Raw genomic sequence first — 16759 nt, forward strand, 5'->3', positions numbered from 1 at the left:
GGAGCCTTTACTCTCTTTGAGTCAGAGCCAGGAGACCTCGGTTTCTTCATGCAGCATCGCCAGAGACGGGGTCCCATGGAGGCCAGCATCATGGAGCCGCAAGATTTACTTTTGGTACCGGTACCAGCACAGGATTCCATGCCTACTTCAGCTGTAGGGTCAGCCTGGGAGGTGATTTCCAGCATTACCCTATGGCGGATATGGTGTTCGCGATGTTCTTTTGTCCTTGGGGACCATTTATGCACGGAGGCTGACACTCTCGCTTCCATTTGGGCAGAGATTATCTTCACTCTTAGGAGTCAGTGGGAGCGGTGTACAGGCACCTCTTTGGCAGCTCGTGGGAGACTTATATCCTTCATGAGGACATGGGACTGCTCTGTATTTTTTCACTTGACCCCTTTTGGGATGTCGTGGCATTTTAGATTCTTGGTGATACCAGGCACATACAAGACATCTGAAAGTCTGAAAACTGAGCCATCAATGGCGGTAAGCTCAACTTCTCCTGTACCACGTACTGAATATGACGAGTTGTTGGCACAAGTGACTTTCTTACCAACGGGAGGTGGATGCAAGGAAGTGAAGAGACACTTCCTAGAAGTGATATGCTTGGAGGCACCGCTGTCAAAATACCAAGGATTCAGTGTTTCATTGACACTGAATGTTGATGCATCCGTGGAAGGATCATAACTGCAAGTCAAAAAGGCATATGTATCATCATTACAAGTGGCTGTACTATCCCGAGCATCTGGAGCAGTCAGCCTAGAATCTGAAATGCAAGATAAAAAGGCATAATCCTGTCCAACAAAGTTGGCTGCAGCATCCCCATTGTCAGATGCATGAGGAGCTGAATCTGAAACAGCCATACCAGAGCTGTTTTTCTTCTCTTTTGCAAGCCTTTTCCTGCATTCTGCAATGTGATGACCTGGCTTTTTGCAGTAATGACAAAAACCCTTCTTCTTGGGCTTACTTGCATCATTCTTAGCCTTTTGTGAAGGCTGTCCTAACCCACTGGAGGCTGATTTACTGATGTCTTTGCCTGTCCCTTTCCTTTTGACTTGAACTTTGAGAGCATAGCTTGTTCACCTGCACGTGAAGCCAAGTTTTTCCTGGTCTGCTATTCCTGAAGCAGAAGTCCTATCAACTCATGAAAAGTGAGAGGATTTGCACCCCCCCTCAATGATAAGTTCAGCGAGGTATGAAAGCTGAGATAAGTCTCAGGAAGAGAATTCAGAGTGGTGGTAATCATCTCTGAATCAAGAATAATCTCATCAATGTTCAATAATTGCTCTCTGAGATCCTGTAGCTTTGTGAGGTGGACTGACATGGAGTCACCCTCTTCCATATGTGTATTACTTAACTCTCTTTTCAAGAAAGATACCCTTGCATCATTCCGGGCTGCATACATGCTTTCTAAGATATCCCACGCTGCCTTCGAGGTCTTACACGACCGGATATGCGGAATGATAAATCTTTTCATTGAAAGAGAGATGCATGACAAAGCTAAGGCATCCCGTGAATCCCATCTCTTTTGTTCTGGAGTGGTGGCTACAGCTGCACCAACAACCTGTCCTGCAACTGCACCCTGTGCACGACCTCTTCCACCTCCTTGCTGGAGAGGGGTATTAGGTGCCATACCTGCTGGTCAGATCTCATCCCCATTCACATAATCCCACAAATTACGAGAAATCAGAATATTGCGTACCATAAAACTCCAGAGGGAGTAGTTGGTACCATCCAACTTGTCTTCCTGTGAAAGACCACCGAACTGGAAATCATTCTGATTTTGCTGGGCCATGTCTGAGAAAGAAAATACAGCAAATGCAAATCTGAATTCCCTTGCTGGGAATGGAGTGCACAAATCCCAAAAAACACAGCCAAACACTGGCTAAAAATGCAACTCAAATCTCTGTAATGTCTCTGTCAGAAATCTGCCGGAGCATCCAATATCTCCCAAAACCTGCCAAAAGTGCTTCAAAGCACTCACAGAAAGGCAGTATGAACTGAAATCTCCAAAATTGCTCTCCCAACACAAAAGCCCCAATTTGTGGCTTGAAATTGTAACCAAAAAGGGGCAAATTACTAAAAGCCCCAAATCTGCAATTTCTGAACAAAAGCCTCAATTTTTACTGCAAAATTACACTATAATTGCAAAAGCCCCAAATTTCTTCGACACTTGCAGATTTACTGCAATGTTTGCCCAAAAAATCCAACTGTGCTACTACAAAACTGAGCCAAACAATGGCTATATGCAAAGAATGCGCCTGCCAAGAACCTTGCAAGTAGAACCCTACTCAAAAGTCCTGCAAAACTGTAAATTTCCAAGCCCACCTGCAAACAGTAGGGTAGTTTGTACGGAGCTGTGCAACTCAGCCTGTACTGTCAGAATCCGTACGGCTGTACGGATATGTACGGCAAGCTGGCACGGATGTACGACGAACGTACGGACTAGCTGCAGGTGTACGACCTGACAGATTGCACGAACTACGAGGCGCCACACGTGCGGGTAGTACTGACGAAGGTTGGCGACGATGTACCGAATCTGGTGCAGGAGTCGTACGATCTGTATGGCGAAGATAGCGATGGAGCTGTACGGAAGGCAGCACAGGTATTGTACGGGTTGCAAGCTGTACGGCGACGAGCTGTAGGGCCGTACGATGAAGCAGGCGGTGCTGTTCGGAATCAATGCAGGAGTTGTACGATGACGATGACGAATGGCAAGGCATCGCAGGTACAGTACGGACTGTACGGAATCAGTCCGTACAAATCTGTACGGACGATACGGCAAGCTGTATGGGCTGCTTCGAGATTGGGCTGGAGGCAAGAGCTCAACGAGGCTCTGATACCAAATGTGAGATCGGGAGAGAGAGCAAAGGTGAGAACTGAAAGCTTAGTTGCAAATAGATGAGTGTAAGAGTGATACAACTGAAGGAGTGAGATAAGGTTTTGTCCTAGTGACAAAACCTTAGTAGTCACTACCCATAGTTAGTGGACTAACTGCGGTTAGGGGGAAAAACCTCTTAAAGAGGGAAAAGTGCCCCTAACTATCTTATTAAATTACATTGGTCACTGCTGAATTATATCTATAATTCTAACATTCACTACGAAAGACATGCCAAACGTTAAGCTTAGTATTCTGAAATTAGAACAAGATACATACCGGATAACTGATAATTGGAGAATAGCCAGTCAGCTTAGCCCAGAAGACAGAAATCCAACCAACAATACCCAAAATCCATATAGGGGTCCGGAACCAAGAAGGCTTCTTCCCTCTCAGACTATCAACAAGATCCAAGAGCTCATCAAAAGAAGCATTATCTCCAGTGAGGAGATACCTCTCTCCTTGCTTTCCCTTCTCCATGGCTGCTATGCAGCCTACAGCAACATCATCCACATGGCAAAAAGAGAATTTGTCTTTTCCGGTTCCCAAATGACCAGGCAATCGTCCACTACAACGTTCCACAAGCTGCCAAGACAAGAAGTTACATTAGCTAGAAAACACAGAAGATTGAGGTTGAGAAGGGTGGATTTCTATGATGCAAACGTACACAAAACATTTTTCCTCTAAAACAAGAGCAAAGGCTCATCTTGAGGCCGGGGGGGGGGGGGGCGTCTGCTCTATGCATGTTTTAAAGAATATAGAGAACATGAATCAAGTAAGCAGGAAACATAAGGAACTGTTCAAGCAATAAGCAGAAAGCAAGGTATGAGATGCTTAAGCTTAAATAACAGGATTAAATACACATGAATATGTACAAACGTATGCATGAAGAGGTTCACATCATCAACAATGGGCATCTTATTTGAGGATTCGGCTATCTTTACCTCTCCTAGAACAAAACGATGTGAAAAAGACACTTCTTCTGTGAAGAGCTGTATCGGCTTTTATACTCAGTAATCTGTAATTATGACTATGCTTGCATGGTAAAAATCTAATGAGTTTTTGATAACTATCAAGGGGAATACCCCCTCCCCTTTGCTAATTGCTCAGTGTGTTCTTTGCATAATTACAGACATGGAAGCAGATTGAAAGGAGAAAGTAAGTTATGATTGAGCAAGCAAGGTCATCTTTAGATTCGAGAAAGATCGTGTACATAGAAGGCTAGAAGAGCTGGTCCTTCCTCTATAGTCCATTCTCACAAAAAGAGGATGAATAGCCTCAAAGAGGCCTAAGAGCCACCCCATAGGCTCAACACGAGGGAGGGAGAAACCCTGGGGGTTAGAAAATATTAGATTCTGAGTAGTGCGGTGTGAATACATCCTTGGGACATCATCCATGACACGTAGACAAGTTTTGTCCAGGAGCGTAGCATCCTAGACAACATCTTTACTTTCTGGGAGGCATTGGATTGGCCCAGAGAGGAGTCTCAGCCTCTCGCGATTTTGCTTTTGGATTTCAAGAAGGCCTATGACAGAGTGGAGTGGTCTTTCTTGGAGGGCACCATGCAGAGGCTTCGCTATTTGGATCGCTGGATCAGGGGTGTCTCAGCCCTCTATGCAAGTAGTTCGAGCTAGATACTTATTGGTCGCTACAGGGGGGAGGCCTTTTCGCTTTCCCGCTCGATTTGGCAGGGATGCCCCCTTGCCCCTTTCTTATTCCTCTTTGTGGCCGAGGCCCTACGGAATTTTCTGAGGTCTTAGTCGACGGGACTCACGGGGATGAGGCTCCCAATTCGATAGGAGGAGGAGCTTTTGGACTCAGAGTTTGCAGATGACACAGCCCTTTTTGTAGAGGGCTCAGCTCAGAGCTTGGATGCAGTTAGGGAGGCCTTGGCAGTGTATTGTCTAGCCTTAGGCTCGAGGATCAACTGGACCAAATCACTCGGCTTTCTCGTAGCGACAGAGGCAGGATTGGGGCTCAGCACTAGGCTTCCGATGGATTCCGAGGGGACAGACAGCGAGATACCTTAGCTGCCAGGTTGGCATTGATATTTCAATAGAGCAGCAAACCTCCCTGGTCCTAGAGAGTGTTCGGCGCAAGCTTTTGTACTGGAGCTCGGCCAAACTCTCTCTTGCAGGAAGGGCCTCGGTAGCTAACCAGGTCCTCCTTGCTACCGCCTGGTACATAGCCTCGTGCTAGTGTTTTCACAGGGGATGCATGGGACAGCTGAGGTGCTTGGTGCACAATTTCCTTTGGGCAGGATCGGACGGCACACGTAACACCCAAGCCAAGGTAGCCTGGCAGATAGTGATCCTGCCCCAGGCCTAGGGAGGATTGGGCATCATTGATCCGGAGATGCAGAGCAGAGCCTTGTTGGCAAGTTGGTAGTGAGGGGCCTCACTCCAGGTACAAAGCCTTGGAAACTTCTTCTGCAGCGCGGTCTCCTTCGGAACACCCCCCGCACGGGTGGTTAGTGGCAGCAGTTACACAAATGGCTCTTCTCGAAGGCCCCCCTTATAGGGAAGGGATCTCCCTTGATGCGGATTCTCTTCAGAGTTTGGCAACGATTGGCAGGGGGTGTCTTATCCGGGCTAGTCCTCAGTTTTCAGAGGAGTTTGCACGACAACCTCTGATCTGGCACCCGGAGGTCCGGGATCAGGATTGTCGCATGTTGGGGCAGAGGTTACACATTGTTTGGGCACAGTGGGACAACGGCCTTGCTCGATCTTTCAGGATGTGGGCGAGACTCCCGGTTGACGCAGAGGTATGATTAGAGACCCTCTCACATCTTCGGGGCGTGGGCCCGAGGATGGCAGAGATTGAGGCAGCTATCCCAGAGTCTTGGTGGGCGGGCCTTCAAAGTTTCACACCGGCACAGTGGTTGGGCTAGTTCTCAGGGACAAGGGTACCTCTTCAGATTCAACTATGCCCCCTCCCTCCCATTCTCAGTTGAGCCCAGTTCTACAATGTGGGTCCAGGTGGCCTCTTGCAGTCTCTCATAGGTGGAGATTATGAGATGGATGGAGCCTTGGATCAGTTAGGGTGGCAGAGGGTCAGAGTAGTGGGCCGTCTGGGCAAGGAGTGGTCAATCAACCCCTCTTGCATCTCAGATCTGGATGCAGCTCGCTAGCACTTATGGTTATGGGAGGGTCGTCCCCTCACTAAGGTACAATAGGACCCAGGCGAGTGGTTCTGGCCGTCCAGAGTAGGCCACGCAGAGAGTGGAGGAGGTGCCCTTCTTCTACTACACGCATAGGACGCCGCATGCCGTTGGAGGCGATAGCCTGGACTCCATCGAGAGAGCGGCATTGGGCAGCGTAGCAGGTACCTCGAGAGGTGAGATCCAGGTTCCGGACACGCCTCTGGTCCATTGTCCGACCGCGGAAGATCTCCTACTTTTTTTGGATGATAGCGCATGGAGGTCTTCATGTTGGCCCTTGGTTGGAGCAAATGCGAGTGGATGGCAGCTGCCATAGATGCACGATTGGGACTTTGGAGACGATCCCCCATTGCCTTTGGAGCTGCCCAACAACACAGAGGATATGGCGAGGAGCGCTTCGGATCGTGGTGAGGCTTCAGGGCACGCAGAGGGACTTCACGCGGGGCATGGCTGCTTGGTTGTCAGAGGGAGGCCATGCCTTTCTCATTGATGTGGTCTCTCCAGCATACTGGATACAGGGCCTGTGCATTCACAGCATTGAGTTTCATGAGGCGACCCCTCCCACTAGTCATCGACCTCTTCCTTCGTCGGAGGACAGCGTGTGGGAGACAGTAGCCAGCATTACGGCATGGAATATCTGGGTTGCTCCCTGCAGCTGGGTTATGGGCCAGCACCACATTCCACCATCGGCCACCTTGGTAGCCATCTGGCAGGACAGCATCTTCACGCTTCGCGCCATTTGGGAGCGAGGTTCTCCAGGTTCTCGAGCTATCATCGCACGACGGGAACGTGTCTGCAAGGCTTGGCCTGCAGGTGTTTTCTACAACATCACCCTGAGAGGGATCATATGGTTGTATAGTCCGCCACCCTGGTTGTTAGCCCGTGTTACAGAGAATCCCTAGGTAGTGAGTTGGGATCTCTGGCAGCAGGAGTGTCTTTCTAACATCCAGCATTTAATTTTTCGTTGATTTTCATGGTTGGCACCTTTATGGTATTTGCCAACTTGTATGATCGTTTTTTACAAGCATCAATAGAAGTTCTTTTCTCTGGAAAAAAAAAGGACAGACGTCAAAGCCATCAACGGCTGTGAGCAAGATCTCGCCAGATCCTCTAATAGGATAAGAAGAATGGTTGGCACAACAAACTTTCTTGCCAACAAGAGTAGGAGGCAATCTATCAAACAAGCCCTTCCTAGGCATTATGTGCCTAGTTACACCACTGTCAAAACACACTGTGTTAGCAATCTCATAAACACTGAATGAGTAAGACTCCCAAGAGGCATCATAACTGTAAGTGAAAAATATATATCTAGATGAAAAATATCATAACTGCAAGTGACAAATGCCCATTGTAGTTTGATGTAGCATCATCCTTACTGGCGTCTGAATGCGAAGAATCTCCAATTGCCATGCTAGACTCTTTGTTTTCCTACCTTGCAATCCTCTTTTGGATACTCATTACCTAGCTTTTTGTAGTAACAGAATTTCCCCATCATTTTCTTGGGCTTATCTACCCTTCTTGCCCATTCCAGATGATTGTCTTGCATCATGTTTTGGCTGAAAACCATTGTACTCGGCAACCAATGCCCTGCTCTCCACCATGCATATTCACTGACATGTTTTTCTGCGTTCCTCCTCTTGCAACAGAAGTCCTACCAACTCCTAAAACATGTGTGAACTTGGATTACCTCTCAAGTCCAAATTGAGCGACGTGTGAAAAGAAAAATATAACTCCGGCAAGAAGCTCAAAGTAGTCGAGACAAGTTGAGCATTTGGAATAACTTCATCAATACTTGGGAGTTGCTCCTTAAGATCCTGAATGTTAGTCACATGATTTGACATTAAGTCTCCTTCATGCATCCTCCACCTGCAACGGAACCACCTCAACCAAACAATGGCTCAAATGCACAAATGCCTGACAAAAGCGCCTTCTAAGATGCACCTGCAAAGGAAAACTGCTCAAGGTACTAACGCCTCCAAACTGTACGGATTGACAGTACGGAATTGTCAGTACGGCTAAGTACAATTGTACGATCGGTGCAACCTGTACGGATGGAATCCGTACACCTGTACCAAAAAGTACAGCATTGAAGTACGGACGAGCTGGTACGATGCAGTACGGCAAATCTATACAGAACTTGTCAACTGTTGTACGGTGGCCTATATGGAATGCAAGTACACTGGCAATACAGACGGCGTGCAAGTACGGATGACTATAGGGCACTCTGCCAGAAGATGTACGAAATGCGGGCGGCAAACAATATGATTGACCGTACTGTTGTACGGACGCATGGTGCAAAAGCGTGCATGGCAGCTAGTACGGAATCCTTGCAGTCGTACGGACTGTACAGAATGGAGGCTGCAGGTCATGAGCTAGAGCTGGAGGACGGAGTGGGATGGAGGCAGGAGGACGGGCAGGATGAACCTGCTTTGATACCACATGTGAGAACAAAGAGAGCAAGAGTGAGCAAGAGAGTGAGCTGAACGTAGGTCTACTCAATAGTGGACTGAAATGAAGTGTGTACAAAAGAGAGATGAGGGGTTTTGTCTAAGTGACAAAACCCTATCTTATCCACTAACCGTAGTTGGGGATTAGACTGTGGTTAGGGGGAAAAACCTCTATGAGGGAAAAGTGCCCCTACCCACTTATTACATTGCATTGGCCACTGCCTAGAATATGATAATAATTCTAATAGGCATGAGGGCCAATAAATGCAAGCAAATGACACAAAAAGCCAAAAATTTTCTGAGGGCAAAAGACACTCTAAATGCATAGCTGAGCAAGAAAGCTGCAGCCTGTATAAACAGCAGTATTCTCTTCAAAAGAGCTCTAGAACAGGTCAAAACTATTCAGGACAGCAGCAGATGTTGCTTAGGATTTGCTGCAAGAAATTCCAAATATGAACCTTAAAAAACAGTCCAAAACCCTAAAAAAGGGTCTGCAAACAGATTCGAAACCCTAAAAACGAGTCTTCAGCCACTCCAAAACAAATCTCCCTTGCCAGGAACAGTTGTATCAGCTCATAAACAGCAAAAAAACCTGTAGAAATGTGATGAACTGGTCCACAACAGCCTGAAATGATATGCAGCAGGTGACCGTTGCACAATACAAGTCCGTACATGTGAAGTACAGTAATCATGATGACTGGAAATATCTCCAAAAATTGTGAAACAGCTGCACAACAATGTAATGCCACATGAGATCATGCCAATCCTCAGTGAAGTCCATGAAGGCATTGCAAGAGAACACTTCCAAGGGGAAGCAACAACTAGAAAAGTCCTCCTCGCGGGCTACTAGGGGCTAACACTTTGGGCAGATGTCTATGAATATATCAAAATCTGTGATGTATGCAAACATACTACTAAGCCACAACACAAGGACTTCAATACCCTAACAACAGTCATTCCACAAAAACCATTTGAAAAATGGGGGATTGATTATGTGGGTCCCATCCATCCAGCAGCAAAGGGCACACAAGCACACTACATTGTGGCCACTGATTACTTTACAAATGGGTTGAAGCTAAAGAAGTCAGAAAGGAAGATGGCGCATAGCAAGGTTCTTATACGAGCGGCTGATCTAAAAACAATTCTAGAGTAGGTTTCTCATGACGAAGCTCAGAGTTCCTTTTCAGAAGTGCTTTCTAAAGGTGGGAGAGGCATGAGGGAGGAGAGGCAACCTGTTCCAATACCAATTTGTGAGAAAGAAAGAAAGAAAGTTTATAAAAAGTCTTCGGAAGACTAACAGGTCTATGAGACTAAAAGGAACCTGATGCAATGAGCTGAGGGGAGGAGCCTCTAAACAGGTGCATCATGACCACAAGAAAAAATCCATGAGCATAATGAAACCAATACGTAAAGAGAGAGCACTCTCTGAGCTCATGGAGATGGTAAGGACTTGCAGCACTGTGATGACAATCTGTGCAGGGCTAGTGGAGAAGTCAAGCCTAAGAGGGAGTTGGCGATGTGCGAGGCTGCTATGGCAGCATAAAACCTATGATGGAATGCCAACGGCTGTCAGTATGTGTCATCCACTGTGGTCTCCTAGCTATGGCCCTGCGACAAAACAGTGCCACTCACGCCAATCGGTCGTGCCTCCAATTTGGTGAGCATGGAGGGAAGGTCCCCTAGTCTAATCTGGGTCTCAACCCGCTGGCGAGTCTCACTACAATGGTGGAGAAGAAACAATTAGTTGAACAAGGTATAAAATCCTACAACCCTAGGGTGTAATGCTAACTAGGGTTAAGATCATTACAAACAAGTAATTCAACCACTAATGGTGGTTTAGGGAAAAAATGTAAATGAGAAAATTTGCTCAGCCCAAAAAAAAAAATCCCAAAAAGATTGCTTCATTAAGTATGAATGAAAACCACAAGAGCAAGCTCTACTGCGATAGTACATCATGTCATGCATGAGAAAAAGAACCAGCTCAAAAAGAGCTGACAAAAAATGGAGGCTGAAAATGCCACCTCAACCTTGAAGGAGACTCAGAGAAGAAAGGAGATCCTCTCCAAACTCTGAAAAAAATCTCTCCCCTAGCTGTAGTTGCTCTAGAGGACCCTTGCATGCTCGCCAAGATGGCCATCAGTGTATGTATAGTATCAGTCCATATACTGGCCATGGACTGGGAAGGGTGAACCTGGGAACCCTCCATCGCCTCCTTATATCTGGCCCTCCAAATATGCCAAGCTGCAATGCTAGCCAAAATCTCCCATGATGTGTCTACCGAGGCATGAGCAGCTCTGAAAGCAGTGAAGGGAACATCTTAGAGAGAACTTGACTCCACAGAGTGTCGTCATATGATGAAGGCCGAGTCTGAGTCATGTCCCTTGAAAAACACCATAGGGCCAGTAAGAGAGAACCATGCCACTGATCCCCGAGTCATGAAGAAGGGTGCTCTATGAAATATGCTAAATATCCTAGCAACACCCTTCCAGATCGTCCTCGCCTGTCTGCACTCCCAGAGGCAGTGCTGAACTGACTCAACTGCTGCGTGGCATCGAGGACAAGTGCAATCCCTCCATGAATAGAAAGCCAAAAGAAGAAAGTGATCTTTCTATTCTTGAGGGATTTCCAGAGCCTCCTCCAAAAGTTTTTCCACACCTCTGCAGAAATCTGAACTATATTCCAATGAGGAGCTTTGGAGGGCCTCCAACCTCTACTACTAAGGTAAAATCTCCTAGCATTTCTGACTGTGTAACGAAAGAAGGGGATGCTCTTCTCTCGATGCCCTTCATCAATCCATTCCCACTCCCCTAGGTCCCACTGCAAGAACCCGATGGGGGAACCACCATACAACTAGAGTCTCCAATACCCAAGTGCCAGGAGAACACGATCTAGATCAAGATACCACTGTGAGTCCATGCCCCACTCCATGTAACTTGCAATCCTAGCAGGCTGGAAGGCAACCTCCAAAAGAATATCATTTGAAGATCTGACGAGTCTGCCTCTTGACTGAATATCAAAGATAAGGGTCTCCTCATGTGCATCCCGCAAGGCAATAACCTGTAAAGGAATACCTGTCCCCATGAAAGCTTCCAACCAAGTCAACTCTGTGATAGGCATGTCATCTCTATCTATCCACTCTGCTGGCATGGCTGCCTCTATATAATGCATCCTGACTGCACTCCCTCTGAGGTGGCTAACTGATAAGAGTCTCTGATCCTCTGAAAGCTTCCTAAAAGCCTTCTAGGCACCTACTGTGGAAGCAGGTCACCTCTCCTATCTAGACCACTGCATGTAATGTGACACTCTAGTGATCTGTCATGCTCATCCAATATAGAGTCATTCCACATGATTTGCTGCCTCTCTCATTTGGTAAACAACGCTCATTCCTCGCTAAAGGTTTAAAGAAGGTCTTGCTGTGAATTACACGATCAGATAACGATTGCATGTTACAGATCCTCTCCCACTTTTCGCTACATGCACACACCTTGGAGACCCCAAGGCAATTCTTATAGTTGGTGTTTGCCACCTCATCGGTCACAGCATTTTATGGAAGCTAAAGTAACCATCTATTTCTGTATTAAACCTCTCAGTAGTACATTGTGTTGCTTCCAGCCATACTTCTTGGATTATGTCAAAAATGGAAGAACTGTCTCATTTATTGTTGTTACTAGAATTTAAGATAGTCTTTAAGCGTAAATATTCCTCCACTTGATCTCCTTATTTTTATGGTGTTGTTCAGGCAAAGATTTGCTTCTTTTTCAACTATGAATGCCAGTTCCATTGCTCTTTCTATGCAAGGCACCCCCCCAAAAAAAGGAACAAGGAAAAATAACTCCTTAAGATGCTTGATAGAAGCTTACTAGTGCAACTAGAGAGTTCCCTGCAGTGACTTTGCCAGGACCATAAAGGACTCCAGGGTACGTGAGCACAATAGGCAAACCTCTTTTTGCTTCTTGTAATGCAATTCCATCTGCGATAACTTTTGACCTTTCATATTCTGTGCAAAATGAGACACCAGGATGAACCTGCAAATTCAATAACTGATGTGTTAAACAAATTTCTTTCCAAGACATTTACCAAATGTTCCCAAAAATATGCTAATTTGCATCACGCCTCGCTCATGTCACCTGTAGTTTGCTTCCACAAGAAGCATCCATCAGCTCTAATAATCTGAAAAGACCAATAGCATAATGTAGACTAGGGTTACCAGTTTGACTTTTGTAATTCATTGATGTAAACCACAACTTGTCTCATGAAAAATGCAATAGAAAAGGCGTGACTAACCTGGAAATTTTTGAGAAGTCTACCTAACACAAAAGCAACTTAAATGGGAGAAATATTGGCACACCACAATTACTTGCCAACTTGCAAGTCTATCCATTTGGCCTCTAGGATAGCGTTATGAACCCATAATGCCAAAGGAAGCAAACGTATGCACAGTTGAATGCAGTGAATTCCAAATTTGCAGAATCACAAAAAATAATGCCGAATTCGCCCAACAATGGGGGAAGAGTGTTGCTACATTGATGCCTATATGCACGATGAGAGAGCGATGAGTATATGAATGCATGCAATGTGGTCAAGAAAGAATGCAGGTTGACAAATGAAGAGGGATATTCCTTCATTTGTGATCATGAACTTTCATAACAGAAAGTTAAATAAACCAATAGTGACAACTTACTAAATCTAGTGATCATTTAGTACGCCACTTGTCACATTACACAAAATCCATCAGATATGTCTCTTTACAAGAATCCTTGCCAAAGGTAAACCAGAATACCATAAAATATCAAGCAACCAGGATTGGTCACTAACCCAAGTATGAGCCCCTAACTAAGGAGGACAAAGGGTAAGTTGGCCTGAGTAGGTAGAAGTACCTATAGGGAGCTGTTGTACGATGTCTGGAGCTGTCTAAAGAGCATCTGGATCTCTTGTGAAGGCAGAAAGGCTGCATGGCAGAAGGGCTGCAAGGGCAGCAGAATAGAACTGCGTGGCAGAAAGGGGCCGAAAGGCACTGCCAGGACCTATTTATAGGCCTGGCCCTAGAGCAGCAATAATCATAGACTGGAGGCAGAGAGCAGCCTCAAATAGGTCGGCAGAATCAGGTCGGTCAAGTTTGCAGACAGGGTCAGCCTATATGCAGACTCAGTCGGTCAGTTTTGTGGGAGCTCTAGCCCCTCCTCTATATAAAAGGGATCTATTTTCCACACTCCAGCCAGACACTAAAGCCCTCCACTGCCCCACAAACTGAAGGAGTGATAAGACAGATATTTTTATGTAGTTCTCAGCAGTAGCAATCTTCCTTGGTTGCACTTTTACCCAGCACCCTTTTGCTAGGTGTGTTCAGCTCTTTTCCCAACCAGGTTTTCCCACGCTTGTGGATGAATAAATTTTGAGTACCTTCTCTGCTGTATTTTTGGAGTGAGGTTTCAGCATGTATGTGCACCTATCTTACGTGAGAGATTGATACAATTTGAAATCATTCCACTGCATAGGGTTATGTTCAGCTGACCCTTCAAATCTAAAATGGTATCAGGATTCAGAGCCAAAGGTGGTACCCTCTTGATCTGCTCAAACACAGTGGAGGAAGGCATCCCTCGAGCAAGGAGACACCATTTTGGTAAGGTGCTGTAAACTCAATTTTTTGTTTTAGTGTTACACTCAGTTCAGCGATTGTCAAGTCTTTTACAGGCGCTTGCAAAATGCTTCATGCATGTCTATTCCCAACTTTGGAGGGAGTGGGAAATTGGATGGGAGCCGCTATCCCATCTGGAAGGTAAAGCTACGCAGTCACTTCGTTGCAAGACTGATCTGGGAGATCAGCAAAGGAACAAAGATGGAGCCCAAGGACACGATGGAGCCAACAACATGAGTTACACCAGCAGATCCGGCGATGGTGTGACTAGATCCATGACCATCTCACTAAGGTGAAGGTTCTAAGTGACCACTTGGCTGCAATTGGTCACAAGGTGGACACAAGCCCGTGGGCCATGCTTGTACTTGCCTCTCTTCCTAGAATCTTGAAAGGGTTTGTCACAATAGTGGCAGCAAGATAACAAACTACTCCGATGACATTTGAGGAGCTTGGACCTCTTGTACTCCAAGAAAGATCCTGGGAGAAGCAGTTTGACAAAGGACAAGGCCTTTCTTGCAAAAGGAAAAGGCAAGAGGGAAGGCAAGACGAAGGATGATAACAAATCTAGAGGAAACAAGTTAGAAGACAGTGGAGATAAGAGAAGGTGGAATCGGAGCTGAAAGTGCTTTTACTCCAACAATCCAGGCCACATAGCGAAAGATTTTAGAAAGAAGAAGACACCAAAAGCGGAAGGAATGTGACAAATCCAAAAGAGAGTTGAAGTTAGAGTCAGCAAATGTTGCAAAAAAGAAGCTCTTTCTGGTCATACAGCACTGCTGAACTCACGCAATGACTAAGGTAAACTCTCACATATCTCCCCACTTTAAAATAATAATGGGGGTCTAGACCTATATCATACTCCTGTACAAAGAGCCTTTTGAGGAAGAGGTGCGGGTGGAAATTCAGTCAAGTACAAAACTTGACTTCTCGATGTCAATCTTGATATGAGACCCACTCAATGCCTATTTCTGACATGCAGATGTTGTCCACAAGGCATACTCTTACACTGGGCCTAAAGCACTCAATGTCAGCATTGAATTTGGAGGAGCCAATAGACACAACAAGATTATGGCCTTACGTGGAATTGATATCTAGGTCCTAAGCTCTCAAATAAAGGACCTACTTGCTTTAATCCTTCTCCTTTCTATGTAATCATCCAAAAAATGGAAATAATAGAACCCACAGAAACCACTTGACAACAAATGTTGTATTGTGTGGACTTTCATATGCTTGGCATGCATTTGATACGGAGCTCACTCAAACAAATGGGCTGTTTATGCGCTGGCTCTTGCATCACCTTGCTAGCATAGGCAAACTCTCTAAATTCTATAACGAATCACATGTAAGTGCCTTCTTTCCAATCACCTGTAAGTGCCTTCTTTCCATCTACATATTGTCTCATTCTACTATGAGATAGATGTCATTGTTGGAGATATCATAGCCAAAGAGTGTGTTGGTGTGAAGTGTTGGTGTGTACTACTAGGTGATCTAGTACTAGTCTATGTGTGTGAGTCTTGTGTGAGTGCCATGTGTCATCATGGGACTTATCCCATATGCAATAGGTGCTAGTGTGTGAGTGAGTAGCCTATATAAGGCTTGTACTTCACTTATCTTGATACACTTAATGAATGAATGAAATCCTTTGTCATTTCTTCATTTGAGCATCATTTCCTCACACCCTAACCTTCTCTCTCTTCACCATGTTTCTTAGCCATAGCTGCCACGTCATCCTAGACCTAGCCCTAACCCTAATTCGAAACCCTAAATCCACTTAGCTGCCTTATTTTCATCACTGTTGTCTTCTTCTTTCTGCTGGTTCACCTCGCCTCTTCTTTTCTGCACAGCCGCCCTCCATAGCCTGGTTTTCACCTTGTTTTTTTCCTCTCCATAGCCAGCCGCCTTCATTCCTAGGTGCTCTTGGTAGCTTTCCTGCCTGCTGGTCGGGTCATTTCCCTTTCCAACCAAAGCTTTCTTTTGAATGGTAGCTGTACATTGTAGGTCATGTTGGAAAGGTCACCTCCCCATTTGTAAGCCCCCATATGAGGAGAGCATGGGGGGGGTGAACCTAGGGTTTGAGGGAGTGCCACACGGGCAGCATCCTGGCTGCCATGTGGGTGCTAGTCAGACAACAAAGAGTGAATTACCTGGAGACATCAGCATGGCTGCGTCAGAAGACACCTTTGTGAAAGGGAGATGGTGGGGACAGGATGTCTTGGATCTGCCTTGGCAGAAAGGATTTGATGAGGAGCATGATTGCGTCATGATCCAGAAGAAGAGGCGCTTGCATGACAGGGTCCTTGGCAAGGTATATGGGCAGGTCTATGGCCTGCAAGCAGGGCTGGCAGGTGGCGGGGTAAGCAGTCCTAAGGGGCTGGACCCTGCATGGAACAACGGACCAGCAAATGGCCCTAAATAGGGCTGAATAGGCAGCCAACCAGCCAACCAACTGGTCGGTTGGTTAGGGCTGCTACAGACCAGCCAGTCAGCCCAATTAGGGCTGGCTGGTCGGTTGGTTCAAGGGGGCCTTGAGCCCTATAAAAGGAGAGGCCCTGGGCCTCATTTCATATCCAACATTCAGCAAGAAAAGGAGCAGCCAGAAGCCACTCCCTTGGGCCTCACACTCGGGGTGAAGGAGAGTG

At 46.1% G+C, this 16759-nt stretch overlaps 1 protein-coding gene across 1 annotated transcript in view; it reads right to left on the reverse strand.

The window, feature by feature from the left end:
• Nucleotides 1-16759, reverse strand: part of FLDH (NAD(P)-binding Rossmann-fold superfamily protein) — a 45688-nt gene that overhangs the window by 15681 nt on the left and 13248 nt on the right. Inside the window, exons 3-4 of the mRNA XM_087383627.1 lie at nt 12346-12510; nt 3158-3463 (exon numbers count right to left, since the gene is read on the reverse strand). Coding sequence (XP_087239753.1) covers nt 3158-3463; nt 12346-12510 — 471 coding nt within the window. The remainder of the gene's footprint in view (nt 1-3157; nt 3464-12345; nt 12511-16759) is intronic.

This window comes from Dipteris shenzhenensis, chromosome 13 (assembly GCF_047967505.1).
Source record: "Dipteris shenzhenensis isolate YYH24624 ecotype China chromosome 13, Dip_SZ_1.0, whole genome shotgun sequence".
Taxonomy (NCBI): Eukaryota; Viridiplantae; Streptophyta; class Polypodiopsida; order Gleicheniales; family Dipteridaceae; genus Dipteris; species Dipteris shenzhenensis.